General features: G+C 40.5%; 1 protein-coding gene across 1 annotated transcript in view; it reads right to left on the bottom strand.

Annotated features, from left to right (window-relative positions):
• MID2 (midline 2) overlaps window positions 1–27,055 on the bottom strand; it is a 110,489-nt gene that overhangs the window by 59,331 nt on the left and 24,103 nt on the right. Inside the window, exon 3 of the mRNA XM_023553917.2 lies at window positions 21,529–21,624. Within this exon, the coding sequence (XP_023409685.2) occupies window positions 21,529–21,624 (96 nt within the window). The remainder of the gene's footprint in view (window positions 1–21,528; window positions 21,625–27,055) is intronic.

Raw genomic sequence — 27,055 nt, 5'->3', positions numbered from 1 at the left:
CACTCCTATCTTCCTCTCTTAACAGCTTTCTCCATATCTCCGCAGTAGTTAATTCAAATCTTCTCTGCAGTCCTCAAGGCTCCAACCCCACCACCTCCCTCCTCACTCAGTAAAATCGTAGGAAATGATTTTACTGCCTTCTTCACAAATTCCCTCAAGATCTCACAAAAGAAAAAAAAAGCAACAACAACAAACAAGCATACCTGTATCCTCAACTTTCTATCTTTCCTATTACAAAGGAGTGGTATCTCTTTTCCTCTACGAAGTTCCCTGTGTCTGTGCCCTCTTGGGGTCCTCTCTTGATTAATTTTCCCATCCCTCTCCCTTTCAACTGGCTCTTTTCCATTAACACTTAAAGATATTTAAATCTCTCCTATCATTTAAAAACAAACAAACTACAACAACAAAATCAATGACTTCTTCTGGGAGCACTCTCTTCCCTTGGCTTGAACAACACTATTCTCCTAATTTTCCTTCTGATCACTCCATCTCCTTAGCCTGTACCTTAAATGCCAGTATTCCTGAGAGTTCTGTAATACTCGGTCTTGGTGATCTCATCCATTTCTAAGGCTCAATTACTGCCTATATGCCAGTGCCTTGCTTATCTTTTTTTTATTAAGAGCTTTAATTAGGTATAATTTATATGCCATACAATTCACCTGTTTTAAGTGGAGAATTCAATGATTTTTATTCGATTTACGGAGTTGTGCAACCATTACCACCATCTAATTTCAGAATAATTCCATTAGTCCAAAATGATTCCTTGTGCCTATTTGCCTCTATTATCTTTATCACCATCCTAAATGCCTCTTCTGAGATTTAGACCCATATATATATAAAAACAACTCACTGCTTGCTTACTGGACATTTCATTTGCATAACCACAGGTACCACAAACTGAGTGTTTCCAAAACTGAACCCACCTTCTTCCTACCCCTTTCAATTCAATATGTACTTCTTTAATGTTGCCCAAATGATTGCATAGTACCACCAGCCCCTCAGCAACCCTGGGCATCACCCTTAACTTCTCTCTTTCTCAACACTCACATCCAGTTAATTATCATGTCCCATATATTTACATTGGAAACCCTGGTGACATAGTGCTACAGCTGCTAACCAAAAGGCTGGCAGTTCGAATCCACCAGGTGCTCCTTGGAAACTCTATGACGCAGTTCTACTCTGTCCTTTAGGGTCGCTATGAGTGGGAATCGACAGCAATGGGTTTTTTTTTTTAAATATATTTTTACATACTAAATACTTCTCAAACGTATCCCTTTCTATCCTTTCTTTTAGTACGTCACTAGTTATGTTCACTATAATCTCTTCCCTAGATAAATCCACCCACCCATCCGTCCATCCACCCATCTAACAAATATGTATTGGATGCCTACTATGTGCCAGGCTCTGTGCCACAACAGTCACCTAACTGGTCCTCTGTCTCCAGTCTTACATTCTCCTGATCCATTCTTAATCCAGTCACCAGGCAGCATATCTTTTTAAAAAGCACGTTGCCCCATGCTTAAAAGGGCTTCCTACTAACTTTCAATTGGTTTCCTCCAAACTTTAGGATAAATTTCAAACTTCTTAACATGACTCTTGAGGTCCTTTGTGATCACATCCCTCCTTGTTTCCCTAATCTCATCTTCACCACTCTCCTTGGATAAGTCACTTAGATATCTAAGTTTTCTCATCTAAAAAAACGGGAAAAATAATAGTGCTGATCTCAGGAGTTGGGAGAACGAAATAATACATGAAAAGCTCTTAGCACAATACTTGACACATATTAAGTGTCAAAAATGTTAGCTATTGTTGATGATGATAATGATAGGATTCTTTGACCTCGCTCTCATCTGAAATCCTACAGCACTTACAGTTAGCATCACACAATTTAGCAGTAATTATTTTATTTTGTATTGCTTGCCGTTGCTTTATACCACTGGTTCTGTTTCCCCAAGTAGACTATGAAGTCCTTGAAGACAAGGACAGTGATTTATATACCTTCTATATTCCCCTGTAGCACTTAGCATGGTGCTAAGCACACAGAGGAGCTTAATAAATACCTTCTGATAAAGGTCTACCGAAGACAAAGTGACAGAGGTTTCACTGACTCGAAGAGTAGTTATTATTTTTCCTAAAGACCATGAACAATAAACACCAAAACCCTGGGAACACAATTTGCTTCTACCTTCCCAGCTAATGATGTGTCACTAGGTTAGCAGCTGTACAGTGGGCTGGCGTTAAGCATTGGACTTGGCAGTGCTTGCTGTAGGTCAGTGTTTTGTTTTTCCAGATGGTTTGCTGCCAGTATCCTGTTTTTGACAGAAATGGAATGCAAAAGCATGAAGGTGTTTAATTCTACTCTCTGGCATGCAGACAATGTGTAATTTTGCCTATCCACCTATGAGATAAGATTTTTCTAAAATATAAATATTCTCGCTGTGCTACCAATATAATGTAAATTTCATTTCATTTGAAAGCCAGTGGAATCCTCCTGAAATGGTTTGGATTTCTTGGCTGGGTGGCAACCAGAATCTCAGAATAGCCTCCAGGACGTTACAGAGCTCTTTGGATGCCAGAACACCCCATAAATTTGGCTAGAATTTCATTGTATATGCACTATATAGTAAACCGGAATCTTGTGATTGTTTCTGCCTTGCTTTTCATATTCTCTCCATCTACTATTGTTATCCTTTCCTGTCTAGTTCTCTCACCCTCTTCTCTAATCCCTCTTATGTCTGTGCTTGCCCTTCCACCTGAGATTTTTCTAATAAGACATCCTTGTGCATTCAATTCATAAGCCTACTGTTCTGTGCCAGTGCACATTTACCTGTATATAGATTGGGGACGGAGGTGGTAAAGGTGGAATTGTGTGGTTCTATGTGACCTGGACTCTCACTGGTACAATACAATCTTTTAAATGAAGTTGTTGGTTTATAAGTTATTCCAGTGGCTAACAAACACATGAAGAGATGCTCACGATCATTAGCCACCAGAGAGATGCAAATCAAAACTACAATGAGATTTCATCTCCAACAAGGATGGCATTAATCCAAAAAACACAAAATAATAAATGTTGAAGAGGTTCTGGAGAGACTGGAACACTTATACACTGCTGGTGGGCACATAAAATGGTACAACCACTATGAAAAATGGAATGGCACTTCCTTACAAAGCTAGAAATAGAAATACCATATGACCCAGCAATCTCTCTCCTAGGTATATACCCTAGAGAAATAAGAGCCATGACACGAAAAGATATATGCACACCTATGATCATTGCAGCATTCTTTGCAATAGCAAAAAGATGGAAACAACCTAAGTGCCCACCAACAAATGAATGGATAAACACACTGTGGTGCGTACAGACAATGGAATACTATGCAGTGATAAAGAATAACGATGAATCCACGAAACATCTCACAGCATGGATGAACTTGGAGGACATTATGCTGAGCAAAATAAGTCAATCACAAAAGGACAAATGTTTTAAGAGACTACTATAATTAAAAAAAAACAAGAAAAGGTTTAAAAAACGAAAAACCAAACCTGTTGCCATCAAGTAGATTTCAACTCATAGTGACCCTATAGGACAGAGGAGAACTGTCCCATAGGGCTTCTAAGGAGCAGTTGGTGAATATGAACTGTCGACCTTTTGTTTAGCAGCCGAGCTCTTAACCACTGCGCCACCAGGGCTCTGAGAAAAGGTTTACACACAGAAAAAAAAATTCTTTGATGGTTATCAGGGATGGGGGCGGTTTACTAACTAGATAGAAGGTAAGTGTTAACATTGGTGAAGGGAAAGGCAATACACAATAATGGGGGAAGTCAGCACAACATGACCAAGGTAAAGGTAGAGGAATGCAAGAACAAAAGGGCAACTATTGAAGTTACTATAACCTGGACAATCCTGGAACAATAGGATTAACAAACAATAATGTACGAGTGGATACATAGGTATATATGTATGCTAAAGAGGTGTGGGAAGGTGCATGCGAGCACACCCACCTGCATATATAGGTTTGAGAGTGGCTATTTCTACATACATATTTTGTAGATGCTGCATGTATATTCATATGGACAACAGAGTACACAAGGAGCACAGTCATGGAAACACCTCTCAGACATAACCAAACATCTCACAGGACGAAATCACTGGGCTTGAAAGCTAAAAACCATAGGCTCAGGGGACATCTCAGTCAATTGGCATAACAGTTCATAAAGACAATGTTCTCTCCTTCTTTGGTGGGTAGCATCTGGGGTCTTAATAGCTTGCAAGCAGCCACGTAAAATACAACTATTGGTCTCTTCCCATCTGGAACAAAGGAGAGTAAAGAAAACCAAAGACTCAAGGGAGCAATAAGTCCAAAGGACTAATGGCCCACATGAACCACAGCCTACAAGACCCCCAGACCAGAATAACTAGGTGGTGCCCGGCTACCACTACTGACGGCTGACTGGGATCACAGTAGAGGGCTCCGGATAGATCAGGAGAAAAATGCAGAACAAAAATCAAATTCATAAAAGAAATACTAGACTTACTGGTCTGATAGAGACTGCAGGAACCCCTGAAACTATGGTCTTAAGACAGACACCCTTCTGACTTGAATCTGAAGCCATTCCCAGGGACCACCTTTCAGCCAAATTATAGACAGGCCTATAAAATAAACAGTAACACCCTTACAGGAATGGTGCTCCTTAGAACAATCAGTTATATGAGACCAAAAGCAAAGAGGAGAAGGCAGAAAAGGGCAGGGAAACCAGATGAAAAGAAAACAGGGGACCCAGGGAGGAAATGGGGAGAGTACTGATACACTGTAGAGAGTACAACCAATGTTATGGAACACTTTATGTACAAATTATTGAATGGGAAACGAATTTGCTCTATAAACTTTCACTTAAAGAACAATAAAATATTTTTTAAAAATTATTCCAAAGCCAATGATTGTCTTGTGCCTTTGACGTTACTAAGGAGAAGCTTGAGCAGGCCTGGGATATGGAGGAAAAGAGAGGGAGAACCTGCCCTGAACAGAAGAGACAATGTTTCTAATCAGAGGGAAAAAAGGCAACCTCCTCCACCAGTTGTGTTCCAGTTTCTACCCTTATGGGGGGAAAATATCAAGGGACTGAAAAGAATCTTTGTCTGGAAAAAGAACAAAAGGTCAAAGCAGTCCTCATGACCAGGTTTGAATAATAAGTCTCTCACTGGACATACATCTTTCTTTTCACATATACACACCTCCACATATATGAATATGAACATGCAGGCAGCCACCTATGAAGTGGATAGGCAGAGGCATAGCCCGTGCAAGGACATTAAGATGCATGTCTATGGAGACGTTACCACCGCACAGAAAGCCATGCCCCAGTACTGCTCTAGACACACATCTTGCCATCCCCACATTGAACGCACTCACATAACCCACCAAGACTGATCACATGGACATCTGTTCTTACCCAGACGTAGGCCCAGTGATCAACAACTTGCAAAACATTGCACATTGAGCCATTTCTTTATGAACCTTGTTAGCTTTGTCTATCACTTGTAATATATATAGCATAGTGGTTAAAAGCATGGACTCTGGAGTCAAACTGAATGAAGACCCTCATTCTGTCACTTACTCTCTGTGTGGCTTTGTACAAATTAGTTAACCTCGCTGTGCCTGTTTCCCCACCTGTAAAATGTGGCTAATAATAGTGCTTACTGTGTAAGGTTATAAAAAAAAAAAGGTTATTGTGAGGGTTAAATGAGCTAATATATATAAAGCTCTTAGGAGTAATGAAAGTTTCCTAGAACCACCTGGGATGGGGTAAAACCTTGGATCCGAGATTTGATTTAGGTGAGAGTGGAGGTAATGAGACTGGACTGGGGTGTGGGTTTCTGTCCCGATGGAGTAGATATCTGGTTCCTAGGTATACATTCGGAAACCCCGGTGGCGTAGTGGTTAAGTGCTATGGCAGCGAGCCAAAGGGTTGGCGGTTCGAATCCGCCAGGCACGCCTTGGAAACTCAATGGGGCAGTTCTACTCTGTCCTATAGGGTCGCTGTGAGTCCGAATCGACTCGATGGCACTGCATTTTGGGTTAGGTATACATTCACTTCCCAATAATCATTCCACCAGAGGAAATTGGGTCCACCATTAATAGTAACAAAGTACCCACTCTTTTTCTAAGCCAATCTATATATTTGCAAGCATTATAGTATTACATGTATCATTTATAGCCTGTTTTAAATGTTGATTGCATGAAATTTACTTTTGAGCGTAAATCTTTGGTGCCAAACTCTTTGTAACTGTTAAGACAACATCATGTTTCATTGAGACTAGTTTTATAGTGCAATGTGGTCACACACAGCTCTAGAGAAAGCACCCAGCAAGGCAGTCTCAGGAAGGAAGTGTTGGTCTCACAGTAAACTGCATGACCGGGATCAGTGCTGCCCACCCTATTTTCACCATGCCCCCAAAAGGATCCCATGGCACAAAAACCATCTGAGCAAACAAGTGCCTGGAGTGGGCACTACTGCTTCCTTCCGCCAAACCTAGCAGTAGTCCTCCCTCTCTGGGCTATCAAGAACAGGCGAATGGCAGGGGTACATAAAAGGCTCACCGGTGGACTTCGAAATTCCAAGCCCCAAAATATGCCATCTATCCTTCTAGAGGATCCCCTGGGTGGTGCAAATGATTAACAAGTTCAGCTGCTAACCGAAAGGTTGGTGATTAAAGTTCATTCAGAGGTGCCTCAGAAGAAAGGCTAGCAATCTACTTCCGAAAAATTAGCCATTTGAAAACCCTGTGGAGTACAGTTCTACTCTGACATACATGGCGTCGCCATGAGTCAGAATTGACTCATTGGCCACTGGTTTTTATTCCTCTAGAGCTATTTTGGGAATGGAGAGAAACGGTGGGCATCCTAGAGCTGTCTCCTTACTATCTGAACACATAGGAATCGGTATGTAGCAAGTAAAGAAGTTTTTCCAGTAGGCTGCACAAACCCCTTGCCATCGAGTCAATTCCAACTCATAGTGACCCTATACAACAGAGTAGAACTGCCCCATAAGGTTTCCAAGGAGTGGCTTGTGGATTCAAACTGCTGACCTTTTGGTTAGCGGTCAAGCTCTTAAACACTGTGCCACCAGGACTCCAGTAGGCTCCATGGTGGAGTGGAAAGAAGATGGATTTTGCAGTCAGAGAAATGTAGGACTGAGTCCCAGCTTACCCTATGTGTGACCTTGTGTAAGTCACCTAATTTCTTTGATGCCCAGGCTCCTCATTTGTAGAATGGGAATTCACCAACTGTATCATACACTGTCATAATCACTGAGTGAGATTAGAAACAAGAATGCCTCTAGCACAGTGCCTGGCACATAGTGCTCTTCTACAAATAGGCTTCTCTCCCATTCTCAATCCCTGCTCACCACACCACACACCTTGTCTCCTCTAGACAGGCAGGAACAGAAAGGACATTTCAGACCCTGTGTGGATATCTGCTGTTGTTGTGACAATGGCGGTTTTAGTTTTATTTGGTTTTTGTTGTTGGATTGTTGGCAAGAGAGATTGGAGGTACGATTGGAGCTGGAAATATTTAAAGGTGCAGGGCAGTATTGACAGGGTTTTATCTGAATTATTAGAATTCCATTAACTTCCCAGGAATAGATAAGAAATGGGGAACTTGGGCAGATTGTGAAAGCAGTGAACCAAGCAGAGGAGTCAAAATTAGGCAGGTATTATGGCCATTTAGTGAGTAACCTGGAATTTTAACACTAAGAAATGAGGACTGGAGGACAACAGCAATGGATGGGAAAGGAAGCTATAAGATGAGTTTCATTGCACCAAAACTCCAAACCAAACCGGTTGCTGTAGAGTAGATTCTGACTCATAGTGATCCCACAGGATGGAGTAGAACTGCCCCATAGAGTTTCCAAGGAGCACCTGGTAGCTTTGAACTGTTGACCATTTGGTTAGCAGCCGTAGCGTTTAACCACTATGCTACCAAGGTTTCCCACTGCACCAAAGGAGGTACAAAAATGGAATATGAGTGCATGTCTATCTGAACTGTTTTGGCTGTGAAGACATGGCTGTAAATGAAAGCTCTTATGTCTTTATACATACGTGTGTGTGAGGGGGAAGGAAGACAATATTGATTCTAACTCATTTTATCCTTACCACTCTGCCATGGGTCCATACGGAGTGTCACACTCTGCAAATATTTCAAATACAGCAGTTAATGCTCTCAAAATTTTCTTTTACAGGAGCATATCAAGAATTGTCACAAAGTATTTTTGAAAAAGAATTAAATGCATTAGGTGTGTTAAAAATTATAGAGCGTTTTCTTTTCTAGTATAAAAATAGGCTATGCCCACGCTTTGGACTGCACAGTTGATTTAGGTTTTTCATCTAGATTAAATGTCAAGTGCCATACACTTAACAGGACTGAATGTAATGGTCTGAATTAGTCATTACGATAGTATAAATGAATAGACTGAGTAGGTCACTGTGTACTTATTTCTCATTGTGCATGAGAACCATTTTCTCTACCTATAATTCCATATTTGTTTCAAAATAGGTATTTTATTCTTATGAAGTGCTCATAGCCCAAATCCTCCCCAGGAACTATTGAGTCTGCTCCCTTTGCTCTTTTACTTCTCACAAAAATACACACAGGATATTTTGGCTAATAAACATTTAAAAGTCCCAAAGAATTCTCTCTCTAAAAAACCGTTAGAGATGAAAGCATGCGTCCTTCTCTAAAACCTTCCTCTTGCCCTTGCTTAAAGGCAGTAATCAAGAGAAATTTGCACAGCATAATAGGCAAGTTCATGTAAGTATCAGCTTAAAGAATCCCTTACATATTCTTGTAGAATTGTAGTGAATTTTTTCCTACCAAGTAAAATTTGTTTGGATGAGTAACTGAAAACCAACTGCACATTGAGCATAATGACCCTTTTTCGTGTATCACCTTTGCAAAGTTACTGGTGCGTTATCAAACAGCATCATATGGCTGAGATTCCCAACATTTTTAGTATTGCAATTTGATGTGTGTTTGATTTCATTACTGCTCCCCACTTCCAAGGAAAGTTCTAGTTCATGTATGTTGAATTTGAAATTGACTGTGAGCATTTGGAAATGATCGTCCTCCCCACCCTCAGAGATAATGATAAACACTTTGGAAGTACTGAGGTCAGGGCTAGAAAACTCTGGTAAAAGGTGTGATGCCCATAAATAATACTACTAGTACTACTACTAATAACAACGAGTACCCTGCAGAAACCCTGGTGACGTAGTGGTTAAGTGCTATGGCTGCTAACCAAAAGGTCAGCAGTTTGAATCCACCAGGCGCTCCTCGGAAACCCTATGGGGCAGTTCTACTCTGTCCTATAGGGTCGCTATGAGTCAGAATGGACTTGACACCAACGGGTTTTTTTTAAGTGCCCCTTCTCCCATACTACTAGTACTATTACTGGTACCGCCATTTATTGATCCTCAATTGTATGCCAGGCACAGTACCAGGTGCTTTATATGCATTATTTTTCCCTACAAGGTATTATTAGTTCAAATGTTATACATGATGAAGTTATGTGTTCAAGGTCGTAAAGCTGGCATGACATTTATCTGTCCAACTCCAAAGCTATCACAACACACTGCCTCCCAGAACCTATATCGCATCTCTAATAGGAGCAAGTTGTAAAAACTGAAGCTTTGGAGCCGGGCAAGAGGGCCCTGGGTTGGAGAAGTGGCTGGAAGCCAAGTCAGGAAGGAAAATGAAGCATGTGAGGTTGGAGTCAGTGGATCTAGTGACTTATTGTTAGCTACTCAGTAACAGAATAAACAACTTCAGCATTATGTATGTGTTTGTGAGTCTGATTGTTCTGCACTTCAAAAGAATAATGACTACCACCCTATTTCTCTCTTAACCTTCATCGTCAAACTTCTTGCAGCCCCCGTTTCCTTAAAACTTACTTTCTCTTCGACCTCTCTGAATCTATTTTTCCCTCCCCACCCCTACACTGAACCTTCTCCCTCAAAGGTCACTAATGATATCTTCCTGCTTGATGTCTCTGCTCCACTGGACTCTATCAAATCTTCTACACCTTGAAGGTCTCTCTTCCTTTGATACTTTGATCTTGTGTTTTGTTGGTTTTCCTCCTACCCTTGACTGCTATTTGCATTTGCCTTTTGCACTCCTCCAGAAATCCCATCTCTGTCTCATAACCCTTATTTATCACAAATCATTCTTACAATGGGTTCAGGGACTACAGGTTATAAAAAAGAGACATCCAAGTGATGTGTACCTTGGACTAACAAAAGGAAGTTAACAGGGTTAGGGGCACAGGCTCTGGAGAGAAACTGCCTAAACTCAAATAATTATTAGTGGCCTAACCTTGGTAAATCACTTAAATCTCTGTCTGTAGTCCTTCATCTGAAAAACAGGAATAATAACAAAGTCTGCCTTATAGAGTTGCTGTGAAAATCGAGTTAATACATAAAAAACTTCTTACCTGGACCATAGGAAATCCTCAGTAAGTGTTACTTAATATTATAGTCTTTAAGATAATGCCTAAAACTTTGTTTCTTTCAACAACTAAATAACTGACCTCTGTTATGTAATTTTTAAAATGTCCACCATCCCTTAGTAATCTCATTAAAGCACCTCAATCTTTCTATTTATTCTTGGAAAGCTGGTTTTTTGTTGCATTCTGACTAACCAACAATTGGACCCGAGATCTGTCCTAGGCTCTCTTCTCATCCTACACATTCTCCATGGTTTTTAGTGCTACTTATTGGCTAATGACTTCCAAGCCTTTAGTCCTGTCCCAGATCTCCCTCCTGACTTCCAGACCCATCCAGCCAGCTGCCTGCTAGGGATTTCCTATCTGGCTCTCTGACCTCAGCATAAGAAACCTAGCATTACTAAAAAGAGCACATTCTGTATTTCCTAACCTAGTTAAAGGCAACACATCCATTCAGTCACCAAAATCAGAAACCCATGAATCCTCCAGGTATTCTCCTCACCGCTTCGCCCATTGCATCTAACTAATCATCAAGTAATAGTGATCCTACCTCCTAAAATGCTTTGATTTCATCCCTCCTTCTCAATCCTACTGCCCCTGCCTTACCTTGTTTGGGCCATCATCTCTCCCTGGATTATTAAAAGCCTCTTAACTGGTCTCTTTGCCTTCGTTTTGACCTTTGACCATCAATCCATCCTCCATTCTAAAATGCAGACTTATCCTGTTATTCATCTGTTTAAAATCCTTCCATGGCTCTCCAGAGTCCTCAGAATAAAGTCCAAACACCTACCCGTGGCATACAAAGCCCTTCCTTATCTGGACCCTACCTACTTCTCCAGATGCCTCTTGCAACAGTCTTCACATTTTACATTCTGGCCATATCAAACTTCTGGTGGTTCCCTGAACATTTCTATGCTGTTTCACCTTTCTGTGTTCTTGAATGTCGTCCTCTTCACTCCATTATCCAGTTTTTTGTTGGCAAAAGTCTCTCATATTTCCAGATAACTCAATTTTTCTTTCTGTTCTGAACCTTTCCTAAGTTCTTTAGGCACACTTGAGTGTTCCTAACTTTACGCTGCTTTGTCATCTTGCATTTACCTTCTCATTCCAATAATTACCACTTGACATTACATTTGACATTTTACCTGTCAGGGTTTCAGCCTATTTACAAGTCCTCGAGGGCAGGAACCATTCCTATTTATCACTCTATACCTAATGCTTAGCCTACCAATTTGCCCATACAGTTTGCTCATTTTCACCTCCACTGATACTCTGCTCTGTCTCTGCAGGGGAGTTAATTTATTTTTCCTCCTTCAACATTTGCCTAAAAATGCATTTTTCTCCCTTAAATTTTACCTGATTACACTAACTTCACTCTAATCACTCCTGTATTTTATCATGCCCTCCCCGCTTGTAGAGGGCTTCTTCCAACAAACATATTTGTGCTTTGATGATTTTGATTCCATCCCTTCTAGTTCTACCACTTCAAAACATTTAAGGATCATCTGCTGAAATCATCCATAGCAGTGTTTAATAAAAATAATTCCTGTTAAAAGACCTATTTTTTATGCTTGGAGAAACAGACATCTATTTACATAAATTCCAAATCAAATATTTGTTCCTGCCCAAATCTAATACTCTTGTATTTGATTTGTTCCTGCCCAAATCCAATACTCTTCCAGTGAGCGATAACAGCAGAAAGGAGAAAACAACAGCAGAAAGAGAAGAACGCCAAGCCAGCTAAAGTGTGAACTCTAAAGAAAAAGATTTCTGAAATCTGTCTACACTAAGACAGAAAGCTGAAATTCCCCAAACTAAGGGAAACCTCTCCCTCTCTACCAACTCATCTGCTTTCTTTCTTCTTTCTCTTAATGCTGAAGAGCAGTGTCACCTGAACCAGAAAGAAATCAACTTGCCCATGGAACTTCTGGGATAGATTAACCCATTTTATTGCAGCATTTCTGGAAGGGAGGAAAAGAAGGTGACATATAAAATATCCATGAAAGTTCTTTAATGCTCAGTGCCCTAAAAGCTAAGAACGAGACTAATAACTAAAATTGGAAGGGCTTCACTAATTCATTTGTGTTCCCTGTACTGCATGCTGCTTTATAAATGCTCCTAGTCTTTCTCTTTTTTACCTATTGCCATCAAGTCCATTCATGGCAACTCCACGTGTTTCAGGGTAGAACTGTTCCATAGGATCCTCAATGGCTGTGATTCTTTGGAAGCAGATCACGAGGTCTTTCTTCTGAGGCACCTCTGGGTGGATTTGAATCACCAACCTTCTGGTTAGTAGCTAAGCACAAATCATTTGTGTCACCCAGGAACCTTCTTTCTCACTAGACACTGTGTTTTCATTAGCTAGACTAAAGTAGGAAACCCTGGTGGCATAGTGGTTAAGTGCTACAGCTGTTAACCAAGAGGTTGGCAGTTCAAATCCACCAGGCGCTCCTTGGAAACTCTATGGGGCGGTTCTACTCTGTCCTACAGGGTCCCTGTGAGTCAGAATTGACTCGACGGCAGTGGGTTGGGTTGGGAGACTAAAGTCCCTGGATGCCATCAACCATGTGTATTTATTTGAAAGCCCCCAAATTTCCTATCATACTGAGTACAAAGTGTATGTTCAAGAAATGCATTGAGGAGGTGGAGCCAAGACGGCAGAATAGACAGACGCTTCCGTCAAGCCTTCTTTACAAAAAACACCCGAAAAAAAGTGAAAGGAGTATATTTGTGACAGGTCGGGAGCCCTGAGCATCAAAGGCAAGCTTAGACAACGAACTGAGGGGCAGGGGAAGGAAGAGACCATTCAGAAGCGGAGAGGAGTCACCGGACCAGAATCGTGGGAAACCCTCAGGTACCATTCCCAGAGCGGCAGCGGCAATGGGCTGGTCCTAGCGTTTGGTCGCAGTTTCCTCAGGGAGAAGCAGCCAGCCACGCAGCCCACTCATACCTCCGGAACCTGAGGAGAAGGGCGCTCTCGGCAAAAGCTAAGTACTTGCGTAGGCCCCCCCACACCCCCAAGCCAACTTCAGCGGCTGAATCCCTAGGCCTGAGATAGACCCTGGTGAGCACCTGGAGCCATCCTCCTGGCCTTGGGGAAGGAAAAAATTTGCAACTAGGGGAAAAGATAATTTGCTACCTCCATTAAATGGGGGAACTGAAGACAGAAGCAGCCCCTGTCCAGGACCTTGAGCACCTACCTTTCCCTTCTGCATGGACCTGTGTGGGCCTATTTCGGGAGAATAGGCCCTTGTTGGCAAACTCCAACCATTTCAGCGGTGCGGTGGAGAGGCGGTGTTTGACGTTTGATATTGCTTTGCCTATTAAACAAGGCCCTCACCTACCCACAACAGGGTCCTAAGGACTGGTGGCTCCACTTGGGCCGCCCAGCCACCTGCGACAGGGATCCAGGGATAACTGGTACCATCCAGTCCTTACAGCAAAATCTTTGGGTGCCCATGGTCCCTCTGCAGAGCCCACCCACCAGCACACTCTAGGGAACAGAGATGCATTTTCCTCAGAGATACTTGGGGGTCAGTTCTCAGCCCCCTGCCTTGTTCACAGCGTGACCCCCTGCTGCAATCAGATACAGGTATATACGCCAATCACCCCCGCCCCTCTAAGACTGTAAGACAGAGCCTGTACCACACTTGATATCACCTACCTGGAAACCTGAGCTGAATTCATGCCAGAAAACTGAATGGACTCCTAGACTGATATATCGGATAACAGCTCTAGCCAGCTGGGGACAGGCCACCAGAGCTCTAAAGGCGAAAATAATCAAGCTAGCTCACTCAAGCAACCCATAGGGGTATAGCAAAACAAAACAAAGCAAGCAGCTACAACACAGTAAGCAAGCATAAACTAATACAATAACTTAGAGATGGCTCGGAGATAACAGTCAATATCAAGTCACATAAAGAAACAGGCCATGAGCACCTCAACAGGCTTTCAAAACAAACAAACCAGGGATCTTTTAGATGAAAGTGCATTCCTGGAATTACCAGAGGCAGAATACAAAAGTTTAATATACAGAACCCTTCAAGACATCAGGAAGGAAATGAGGCAATACGCAGAACGAGCCAAGGAACACACAGATAAAGCAACTGAAGAACTCAGAAAGATTATTCAGAAACATAATGAAAAGTTTAATAAGCTGGAAAAATCCATAGACAGACAGCAATCAGAAATTCAGAAGATTAACAATAAAATTACAGAATTAGATAACTCAACAGAAAGTCAGAGGAACAGAATTGAGCAAGTAGAAGCTAGAATTTCTGAACTTGAAGATAAATCACTTGGCACTAATATATTTGAAGAAAAATCAGATAAAAGAATTTTAAAAAGTGAAGAAACCTTAAGAATCATGTGGAACTCTATCAAGGGAAATAACCTACCAGTGATTGGAGTGCCAGAATAGAGAGGGATAACAGAAAATACAGAAAAAATTGTTGAGGATTTGTTGGCAGAAAACTTCCCTGATATTGTGAAAGATGAGAAGATATCTATCCAAGATGCTCATCGAACTCCACATAAGGTAGATATTAAAAGAAAGTCACCAAGACATATCATAATCAAGCTTGCCAAAACCAAAGATAAAAAGACAATTATAAGAGCAGTGAGGGATAAAAGAAAAGTCACCTACAAGGGAGAACCAATAAGAATAAGCTTGGACTACTCGGCAGAAACCATGCAGGCAAGAAGGCAATGGGATGACATATTTAAAACACTGAAGGAAAAAAATTGCCTGCCAAGAATCATATATTCATCAAAACTGTGTCTTAAATATGAAGGTAAAATTAAGACATTTCCATATAAACACAAGTTGAGGGAATTTGTAAAAACCAAACCAAAACTACAAGAAATATTAAAGGGAGTTCTTTGGTTAGAAAATCAACAATATTAAGTATCAACCCAAGACTAGAACACTGGGCAGAGCAACCAGAAGTCAACCCAGACAGGGAAATAAAAAAAAAAAGCAAGATTTAAAAAAAAAAAAAAGCCCAACACAGGGTAACGGCGATGTTATTATATAAAAGACGACAACATCAAAACAATAAAGAGGGACTAAGAAATGTAATCACACACCTTCCATATGGAGAGGAAGATACGGCGATACAAAGAAATAAAAGTTAGTTATAAATTTAGAAAAATAGGGGTAAATAATAAGGTAACCACAAAGGAGACAAATTATCCTACTCATCAAAATAAAATACAAGGGAAAAATGCAGACTGAGCAGAAACAAAATCAACAACAACAAATACGAGGAAAGGACAATATACAAAGAAAATCTACTCAGCACATAAAATCAAGTGGGAAAAAGAAGCTGTCAACACACAAAAAAGACATCAAAATGATAGCACTAAATTCATACCTATCCATAACAACAGATACATGGACCAATGGAACAGAATTGAGAATCCGGACATAAATCCATCCACATATGAGCAGCTGATATTTGACAAAGGCCCCAAAACAAGTTAAATGGGGAAAAGACAGTCTTTTTAACAAATGGTGCTGGCAGAACTGGATATCCATCTGCAAAAAAAATGAAACAAGACCCATACCTCACTCCATGCACAAAAACTAACTCAAAATGGATCAAAGACCTAAATACAAAATCTAGAACGATAAAGATCATGGAAGAAAAAATAGGGACATTAGGAGCCCTAATACATGGCATAAACAGTATGGAAAACGGTATAAAGAACGTAGAAGAAAAACTAGATAACTGGGAACTCCTAAAAATCAAACACTTACGCTCATCCAAAGACTTCACCAAAAGCGTAAAAAGACTACCTACAGACTGGGAAAAAGTTTTTAGCTATGACGTTTCTGATCAGTGCCTGATCTCTAAAATCTACATGATACTGCAAAAACTCAACTGCAAAAAGACAAATAACCCAATTAAAAAATGGGCAAAAGATATGAAGAGACACTTCACTAAAGAAGACATTCAGGTAGCTAACAGATATATAAGGAAATGTTCACGATCATTAGCCATTAGACAAATGCAGATCAAAACTACAATGAGATTTCATCTCACTCCAACAAGACTGGCATTAATCGAAAAATCACAAAATAATAAATGTTGGAGACGCTGTGGAGAGATTGGAACACTTCTACACTGCTAGTGGGAATGTCAAATGGTACAACCACTTTGGAAATTGATTTGGCACTTCCTTAAAAAGCTAGAAATAGAACTACCATATGATCCAGCAATCCCACTCCTTGGAATATATCCTACAGAAATAAGAGCCTTTGCACGAACAGATGTATATGCACACCCATGTTTACTGCAGCACTGTTTACAATAGCAAAAAGATGGAAGCAACCAAGGTGCCCATCAACGGATGAACGGATAAATAAATTATGGTATATTCACACAGTGGAATACTACGCATCAATAAAGAACAGTGAGGAATCTGTGAAACATTTCATAACATGGAGGAACCTGGAAGGCATTACGCTGAGTGAAATTAGTCAGTTGCAAAAGGACAAATATTGTATAAGACCACTATTATAAGAACTTGAGAAATAGTTTAAACTGAGAAGAAAACATTCTTTTGTGGTTACGAGAGGGAGGAGGGAGGGAGGTTGGGACAGGGGCATTCCCTAATTAGATAGTGGATGAGAACTACTTTAGGTGAAGGGAAAGACAGCACACAATACAGGGGAGGTCAGCACAATTGGACTAAACCAAAAGCAAAGAAGTTTCCTGAATAAAGTGAATGCCTCGAAGGCCAGCGTATCAGGGGCAGGGGTCTGGGGACTATGGTTTCAGGGAACATCTAAGTCAATTGGCATAATAAAATCTATTAAGAAAACATTCTGCATCCCACATTGAAGAGTGGCGTCTGGGGTCTTAAAGGCTAGCAAGCAGCCATCTAAGATGCATCAATGAGTCTCAACCCACCTGGTTCAAAGGAGAATGAAGAACACCAAGGACACTAGGTAATTATGAGACCAAGAGACAGAAAGGGGCACATAAACCAGAGACTGCATCAGCCTGAGACCAGAAGAACTAGATGGTGCCTGGCTACAACCAATGACTGCCCTGACAGGGAACACAACAGAGAACCCCTGAGGGAGCAGGAGAAAGTGGGATGCAGACCCCAAATTCTCATAAGACCAGACTTAGTGGTCTGACTGGGACTGGAAGGACCCTGGTGGTCATGGCCCCCAGACCTTCTGTTGGCCCAGGACAGGAACCATTCCCGAAGCCAACTCTTCAGACATGGATTGGGCTGGACAAAGGGTTGGAGAGAGATGCTGGTGAGGAGTGAGCTTCTTGGATCAGGTGGACACTTGAGACTAGGTTGGCATCTCCTGCCTAGAGGGGAGATGAGAGAGGGGAGGGGGTTAGAAGCTGGTGAAATGGACACGAAAAGAGAGAGTGGAGGGAGAGAGCAGGGTGTCTCATTAGGGGGAGAGTAATAGGAGTGCGTAGCAAGGTGTATATGGGTTTTTGTGTGAGAGGCTGACTTGATTTGTAAACTTTCACTTAAAGCACAATAAAAATTATTAAAAAAAAAAGAAATGCAGTGACATACTGGCTACCAAGGTTTTAACTATTTTTCTTCTCCTCAGTGTTTTTCAGGAATGATTATTATTCATAAAACAGTGGAGTCTTGGAAGCCAAGAGGAAGTATCCATCTGTTGGTATACATTTTCCCTTGACTATGCATTATACAGATATTTCCTTTAGAAATATAAACAAAGGATGCCTAATGAGACAGGACAAAGAACTATATATAGAGATCAATTGGCCAGAGTAGCAAGGTCAAAGCATGACCTTCCTTAACCAGATTAAAGGGAGTCTTGGGTTAGCCTCTACCATCTTCCCATGCTCTCTAGCCCTGACAGAAAATATTTTCCAGCTGCCCATCTACTGGATCCTGAAAGCTGGACAGCAACTATAGCAGGCTACATTAACATCGAATTCAGCTAACGAATCAGTGGTGATTCTAATCTCTGTTTCTGTAATAATAGGAAGACTGCAGTTCTGTTTACTTTCTGAGGCAAATAGAGGACAGGGAGAAAAGAGCCTGGATAGAGAAGCAATATTTACGGCCTCTTTTTGAAAAGTCAATCTGTGACAAAAACATTTGCAGACAATAAAGAAGGGGAACAGGTTTGGCAGGAAAATAGCCCATTGCAGTTTATCAGAAGTGCCTTAACTGGTATCCTCCATCTCCACCCAATTTGAAGTGGCTGGTTTACATTGTGAATATAGTCATTCCCTGTAGACAAATCTGGATTAGATACAGGCAGAAAACTTCAAATCACCTTTCAGTGTCTGGTTCTCATGACAGCAGTACCCTACTGTTAATTTCATTTTATTAAGTATTTATGAAGTCTCAAATCCCTTCTTTAACTGCATTTCTAATCCCAGGGCTTGTCCTGAAGCCTTCTGGACACACAGGCTCTGTGTTGAATGAGTATATTAAGTACCCTGGATTCACCCTATTATTAAGAGTAAGTTAAGGGCACATCCCTCACCTTTCAGAAAAGATGATGTCATAGAAGACAGCCATGGTCTTCCATAAACCATCCCTTAGGGCCCCTGTCAAAGACAGAAATCCTAAGCTGAATAGACTATGGAGCTAACTCCCAAAATACATTCTTGTACTTGACCAGTAATGCCATATTTCACTATTCATGCATCAGTTAATACGTTTACCCCATGGTCTATATTTCCTGCATATGTGTATCTACATCAGGTGGATTTTGTATCATGGAAGCCCTCAGAGGGCAGGTACTGCGTCTATGCTATTTTCTTTGTGCCTGCTACAGTGCCATATGTAAATAGGTATTTTTAAAGGCTGACCATTTGTGCAGCCACAGCAGACAGTGACCTATATGATAGAATCTAACAAGTATTCCTAAGGGTGTCTCTTAAAAACCTCTTTTACTGGTTCATCATGAGGCTACTCTTCCCTCCTATTTTACTTCTACTTGGCAGCACTAGTGTAACTTCTTAAGAGTTCATGCAGGAATACTAACTCAGAAAGGCACTGTTAAAATATCACTTGTTATCAAGAGGACCAAAATGAGTCCTCCTCTACTAACACAATCATGAACCGAACAGAGTAATGCCCAGAATATAAAGGTTTGATTGGTGGGATGAGCTGGGAAAGGCTGGAACTAGGCTATGATTGGATGAGGCTGTCCACAGTGATAAGCTTCCCAGAGATGGGGAGATGTTAGGGAGGCCCTTAAATGAATAAGCAATGAAGATAAACTGATTACTTCACTATTTTGACTACAACGTGCTCTGTACCATAGGGTCTTTTTGATGAGAATGTAGAAGGTGATGAATTATAATCTCTAACCACATTTTATTCTCTATTTGCTTTTACCCCCACCCTCCATCATGTAAATTCTAAACCAAAGGATCCCTTATTTTGTCTCCTGCTTACAATACTCCCTTGTCTCGTCAACCAGTGTGGATTTCCTATACTGTAATCTAACAGCATAATCAGAAGCTTTGATAGAGCAGAACACAGAGGGATTTGGGTTAGCTGAAAACTAAATTTTTTTTTCTCCCCTTTTGGAGAAGAGACAGTAGGGAAAAAAGAAGAAAATAAAGGTAACCATTCACAAATTCATGGCCTGTGAAATCTGGAAGAGACACTGAAAGACATGTAGTCAGTTCAATCCCTCATTTTATAGGTAAGGACACTGACCGAAGAGGCTAAATGACTTACTCAAATTCATATTACCAGTTACTTGCAGGGTCAAGTATAGAAGCCAGTTGTCCTACTCACATTCCAGTGTTCTTTGTTTTCATTTCTTATGCTTCTTCCTAATTCCTCCACCCCATTCCACAGTCTCAAACCTTAGCTTAACCATTACCCTATGTACCCTATGTATAGCACTTCTCTCTTCTACAAATGTAATGTCCATCACAGATTAAATTGCTCTAGTATGTTCATCACAGAAGTACGCCCTATGGAAAGAAATCCAATATTTTTAAGAAATACAATCAAGGAGTGCTTACTCGTATAATAAGAGGATTCTTTGTCTTATAAAAAGATTCTCCATAGTCTCTTAAATAGAAAGTTCCAGGTGGGATTAAGATATGAGATCCTAATTAAATTATTGCTTAAAATAAACTTGTATCCTTATACTTATCTGTCAGATGTGTAAGATTAGAACTAAACTAGTACTGTTGTAAATAGAATTACAAACATTTTTATCCAACCACTGACCATGAGGAGTCTTATAATAACTTACCCAGTCCTGTTTACACTCTATCACCACCTCTGCCACAAAATCAACACAAAACCAAATGTTACAGCTGAAGTTTCATGCTCTTGAGAAGAAGAGAAAAATAACAACCTTTTTCTCCTATTACACTCACTTAAGAGGAGGATGACTCCTTTCCTACGCTATGCTCTAAGATTTGATGTAGGTAACAATTTTTGAAAACCTTACACTGGTATAGCACTTTACAATTCACAGAAAACTTTGACATATATATTATTTTGTGGATGATGAGAAGAAGTGGAAAGTTAATGAGTAAGGACCAGGTAGGGTGCATGGAATAGGTAGGACCATGGGCAGGGGATGAAGGGAGGACAGGATAGGAAAAAGAGAGAGAAGCATAATATCGGGACAGATAACAATATTTCACTGAACAAATCTCTACCCCAACAACTCAGGCTTCCCAACTTCCCTAAAACAGTAATCTCTTTAAGAAGCAATAACATCCAGTTTGATGAAGGAAGAAACACACTTCATGTCTGATTCACATGTCTGCTTGTTGTTTGGAAAAGAGAAGGGATTGCCCCCTTGGACTATTGTCTCCCCAACCTATCACCGCCACCTCCTTTTTTTTTTTTTAAACAATAGATATTTGCCACTTAGAACAAGCATCCTAGAGGAATGAGACTTATAGAAGTACCATTCAGTCCTTTACTCCAAATGGCTAAGCTACACTGTGGCAAAACTCAAGTTCCCCCAAAAGAGAGCCCGAATCCCAGTCATCTGAAAGAATCACAAATATTTCTGTTACATACCTCAACCTGTTGACAGATCTGTATTAGTTTGGCCATTTGATTTTCTAGTTCGCTGTTGCGCTTAACCAGGTTGGTGAGATTCATCTCCAGGGTTTGCTGCCATCATCAAGTATAAAGCCAGAGGAAAACAGGAATAGGGGAAAAAAGAACAAACATTCAATGAGCTCGAGAACCAGCATCATGTGGAGATTAGTCAATTAGTTGACAAATATTTCAAATATTCATTGAGCATTTGTGACGTGCCGAGCACTGTTCTAGAATTAATAATGCTGTACATTTGCTCCTGACAGTCATTATTAGGGGAAGATTGCATTCAGGACTTTGTGAATATAGGGATTTAATGGCATTAAAACAATCCTATGTTTTCTACAATATTTTTAACTTTTCAAAGTGTTTCATAGTCAATCTTATCTTGCCCTCGTAGTAATCCTATGACATACAGAGAACAGGTATTATTATCTCTTATAAAGATAAGTAAAGTAAGAAAACTATAATTTCTTAAAAGATTAAAACTTGCCAGACACTATACTAGGCAATTTCAGTTAATAGTTTAATAATCATGACGTAGGTGACGTCAGCATTCCCCAGATGGAAAAACTAAGCTTCAGAGTGGGAGTAAAGTGTTTTGCATAGTCATATAGCTGGTATGTGGCAAAACTAGGACTGGAACCCAGGTCTCTAGCCGTCGGTCACAGCTTTACCCAAGTATCCCACGTTTTTGCTAATAAAAGTTCATATTTATCGGTAGGTGCCTTCAGAAATAAAAAGACAGTATTTAAGTTAATAAAAATCTAGCATTGTATCTCACAGCTTTCCTTCTTTGGCACTAAGGAATGGTCCATGGAGAAGCCAGACTTCAAAACACAAAGCCTGACTGTATCAAGATAAACTGTCTACTGCTTAACATTGCTTACTGGTACATAGTCCTTTAAGATACATATTAGAAGCAGCTTGCAAATCTTTTATTTAATGTAGTTATACACCCACTCCTCACTTATCAACATGGTTAGGTTCCAAAGACCAGGTCATTAAGCAAAAAATCAGCATTATGTGTGAAAATGGAGGATGACCACATCAGATCACAAAATGGAGGATGACTATATCATTACATAACTGCCAAATCATATCACTACATAACTGCTAAATCACATCATTACATAACTGCCAAACCACTGAGAATCATGGCCCAGCCAAGGTGACGTATAACCTTAACCATCACAGCCAGCATTACTCTCACCTCCAACCTTGGCGTTAGTTACTACCAGATGTACATCGTTAATGCACAAAATAGTCATATAGTAAAATTATTTTTACTGCTGTCATAAATGAAAAATGTTGGATAACGAGATAGTTGATAAATCAAGAGTGGGCGTAGTAGTACTCAGTCTGTTCCAAATGTAATATATCCCAACTTCCTGGCCCATACTCTGCTAGCATTCCTACCCTTGGTCATGTCCGTTGCTTCATTGCTGTCTCCATGATTCTTATGGTTTGTGGTTGTTCAAAGTTCATGCTTTCGGTTCCAGGGTAGGGGAAAAGAACTCTCTTGGCACCTTTCTTGTCTACCAAGTAGCTGTGGCTCCTTAATTTCCTTGGCACTTTCCCATTAATATATCTCAGAGGATGTATTTATATGGATATATGTATTTCTAGAATGGGTAGTCTGATTTCACTTGTTCTCAAATTTAATTATGGGGACGAGCTTAACCCTTGGTTCCCTTCTTGCCATATCTCTCTTAAGTTTTTCTGGCTTTATCCCCATGGAAGGGGAAGTGATTTTTCACTGTTTATTCCATTTTCCTCTGCCTGGGGCTAGTGTCTCCTTTTAACTACTTTAACCCTACTACCATCTTAATCTGTGGCCTTCTCCTTAGCAAAGACAAAGGGAGTAAAGAAGGAAAAAAGAAGAGTAGCAAACATTGGTTGGGACAAGGTCTCTAAGCTAAACAGATGTAAGGAAAGAAAGAAATGAAAGTTCAGAGATTTAATACAACAAAAAATGTATTCAAGGCAGAGTAAATTTACAGATAAAGAGGAGGTGAAATTAAGATAGGTATTGAAGGCTAACTGGAATGTTAATAGATAGGGATGGAGGCAGGGGCACAGGGTGTTCCACATTCAGGGAAGATCAAGAGCGAACTTGAAATAAGTATAGGACACGTTCGGGGATCTCGCTAAAACAGAGGGTGCTGGGAGACTACAATGGGAATGCAAATAGAAGACCTGCTGTGAAGACCTTGAATGTCTAGGTGAGGAATTCATACACACTTCTTTAAGGAATGGGCGTTTACCCACAGCTTTTGAGCAAGGTAATGTCATAATCAGGGCTGTATTTAGGAGATTAACCTAACATCAATATGTGGGACAGAATGAAACAGGAGAGCCCAGGGACAGGAACACTGGTTAGAAGTCAGTTGCAATATTCATGGCAGTTGGTAATAAAGATCCGGGCAAAGCTATGAGGATAATCAAGAGAAAGGTGGATTTGAATATAATATTTGTCATTGTCAAATCTGCGGAGAGTGCAAGAAGTACGAGGATTGATAAAAAGCACCTGGATTTGGTCATTAAAGGTCACGGGTGACCTTTCAAAAAAGAAGTTCAGTAAAATTTTAGAAGCAAATGTCAAATTGTACAGGGTTAAAGAGAGGAGCCCTGGTGGCATGGTGGTTAAGAGTTCGGCCGCTAACCAAAAGGTTGGCACTTCAAATCCACCAGCCGCTCCTTGGAAACCCTACAGGGCAGTTCTACAGTCAGAATCGACTCGCTGGCAACGGGTTTGGTTTTGGGTTTAAAGAATAAGTAGATAGTGACAGAAGTGGGGGCTGCAAATCTAGACTCCTCTTCAAAAGTTTGGCCTTAAACATGTCAGAGCTGCAGTTTAATGAAAAGGTTCAGCTTAAGTTAAAGAGTGGGAATTGGAATGGACCCAATCAGTTAGTGATTACCTCTAGCCAGAGTAGTCCAGATTCTAGATCAATGGAAATTCCAGGTATCACAAATGACTATATTGACGTATTAGGTAAATATAATGTAGATTGATGAGCCAAGACCAGAAACTATTTTAGAAATCTGTTTCAAACTATAATGTTTTTCCGTAAAAGCATGGGATTCCATGGGGAGAATGTTTTCTAACAAGCACATACAACCTGTTGCAACACTTGTCATGAAGCTGATATCTTATAAATAATTCATACTGCAAAGCAGAGCTAAGATCCCTGCTGTGTGTTACTCATTTATGGCCCAGAACGGAGACTAGTGGCTTCTATAAAGCCACTGAAAACAAAAAATTAAGCTGCTGAATGCATAATTTTGGGTCTGTGGAGACTATGGAACTTGAGTTATACTGTCACAAAACAGTGGCAAATGGTTATTTTGCTCTGACCCCCTAGCAATTTGCGGAATGCCAACACATTTTAACACAGAATTCGAACTGACAAGATGACTCTAATTCCAACCTTACTTCATTAATATGAAAACGCTTTGAAAAATAGATCTTTGGCTAATGAAAACACCATCTGTTGATGGCTTTTTGCCACTGTTTTCTTACACTAGTAGACATAATTTGAGGAAAACACCGAACATTTACTTACTCACTTCCTATTCATTTACAAGGAACTAAAGCCTCCTCTCAAATTGGAATTGATTCTCAATAATGAACATATGCAAAGGGAAGCAGAGAATTGAAGCAATTATGCAGTCTATTTCCTCACCCCCTTCTCTATCATGCCTAGCACTGATGAATCATTTAGAACTAAAAATGTGAGGCCACTCTAGGTTTGAATGATTTGATTTGGCCAAGTAATTGTCTTGTCTATACTCTGGCTGAACAAACAAAGAGCATGTATTATGCATGTGTGTGTACAAACTGTCCGTATGTAAAACTAAGCATGTCCCTTTTTTGTTTGTTTGTTTTGAAAATTAGTTTGTTTTGCTCTTTTCTTGTACAGCCCAATTAATGTCTGGGCAAGGCTCCCTCTGCCCAAGCCCAGTTAATCTAACTTCCTCAGAACAGTTGAACTGTGACAACGAGAGCGGCAAAGTGGCAGGGGAGATTGGAATGGAGATAATCTGCCAGGGAGGAAACAGAGGACAGGCGGTTGGCAGGGAGAGCAGGATGAAGTTTCCATTTCCTGCTATAGGAGTTTACCTCTGGTTCCTTCTGTGTTTCCCCTTTTGTGAGGGTTAGAGCAGCCACTTTATTTCATGAAATAGCAAGACCTCCACCTCCATCTAGATAACTACATCATTATAGCTCTCACAAAACTGCACATATGTCTGAACAGCACAAAGTGAGGGGAAGACTTGGCTGATTTCCATAATTGAGATTTTAAAAGGCCTGAGTTCGCTAAATTGGCAGCCTACGCTGATTCAATTTTTACCCCAGTTCCACTTTATTTGTGTTGTATAGACTCGGCCTCTTTGAGTTTTGTTATGCTCTTCCCAATGAGGAAAATGTTCAGCCATTTCTGAGAAAACCAGGCACAAGCTATTCTTCATCCAGACAGCATCCCATAAAAAGAAATGGCTTCTCTAACCCTCTTAAATAATTGCTGATTTATTTTCACTGCATAGACATGGGTTATTTCAGGTAACTCTCTTGTTGGCTCCCTCAAGGACCTTAGCTATACATTAAAACACCAGCTCTTCTTTAAAGCAGAGGAGATTCTCCTTATGGTGTAAACCGGCCATGATTTCCATTTCTCATGTTTCATGAAGACACATGTATGAATACATGGACAACATTACCTAAACCTAGACATCTGATGTGGGAATCGAACTTTGTGGAGCTTATGGCATTAAATCCTTAAACCAGATAGTGGCGGGGGTGGGGGTATGGGAGAACAGAAGAAGGAAAGAAAGGACAACCCATCCCAAGCCCGAGTTTTCCAATGGACATAAGTCAACTTTATCTTTAAAAATAATCTGAGCCAGTGATCCCATTACTATTCATGGACATGCCATTTTTGACATCACGCACTGACATTCCCAGCTCTTCCAAAAGCCAGCAGCCAGAATTTTCACAAGCTTTTAGGGTCACATTCTGCCTTCTTTTCTTAACTGCTTGTCTTAAAATACTTACTTTGCTTTTACTTCAGTCTGTCACTTTACGTATCAATTACATATGGCCTTTCAACAGCAGAACACACCATCTGGTCCACAAACTGAAGCCCACACCCTTATGCCAGAGTTTATTCCTTCCCCAAACATTTATTTGCTGTAGCATAGACAGACACAGGCTACATCCCAGAATGAGAGGCAGGTGATATGCTGGATGTATAAGATCTATTTTACTTGGGTTTGTTAGAGAAACATAAGACCCTGAAGCACAGCTAAGTGAAACTAGTTGCCACCCCCCTTCTTTTCAGAAGGTTCTGAAACAATTAGCACAGTCCCACGCTTTTCCTCCTCCCTTTATCAGGAATGCTATACAAACTGTCTCTCATCCTTTGCTTTTTTTCCATCTTTTCAGGTACACAGCATTACTAAAGCTTTATAAATTATTACTGGAAACTTCTAAAAGAAA

The sequence above is a fragment of the Loxodonta africana genome, chromosome X (genome assembly GCF_030014295.1).
Source record: "Loxodonta africana isolate mLoxAfr1 chromosome X, mLoxAfr1.hap2, whole genome shotgun sequence".
Taxonomy (NCBI): Eukaryota; Metazoa; Chordata; class Mammalia; order Proboscidea; family Elephantidae; genus Loxodonta; species Loxodonta africana.
The sequence above is the reverse complement of the archived record's forward strand: the minus strand, read 5'-3'. Positions and strand labels throughout refer to the sequence as shown.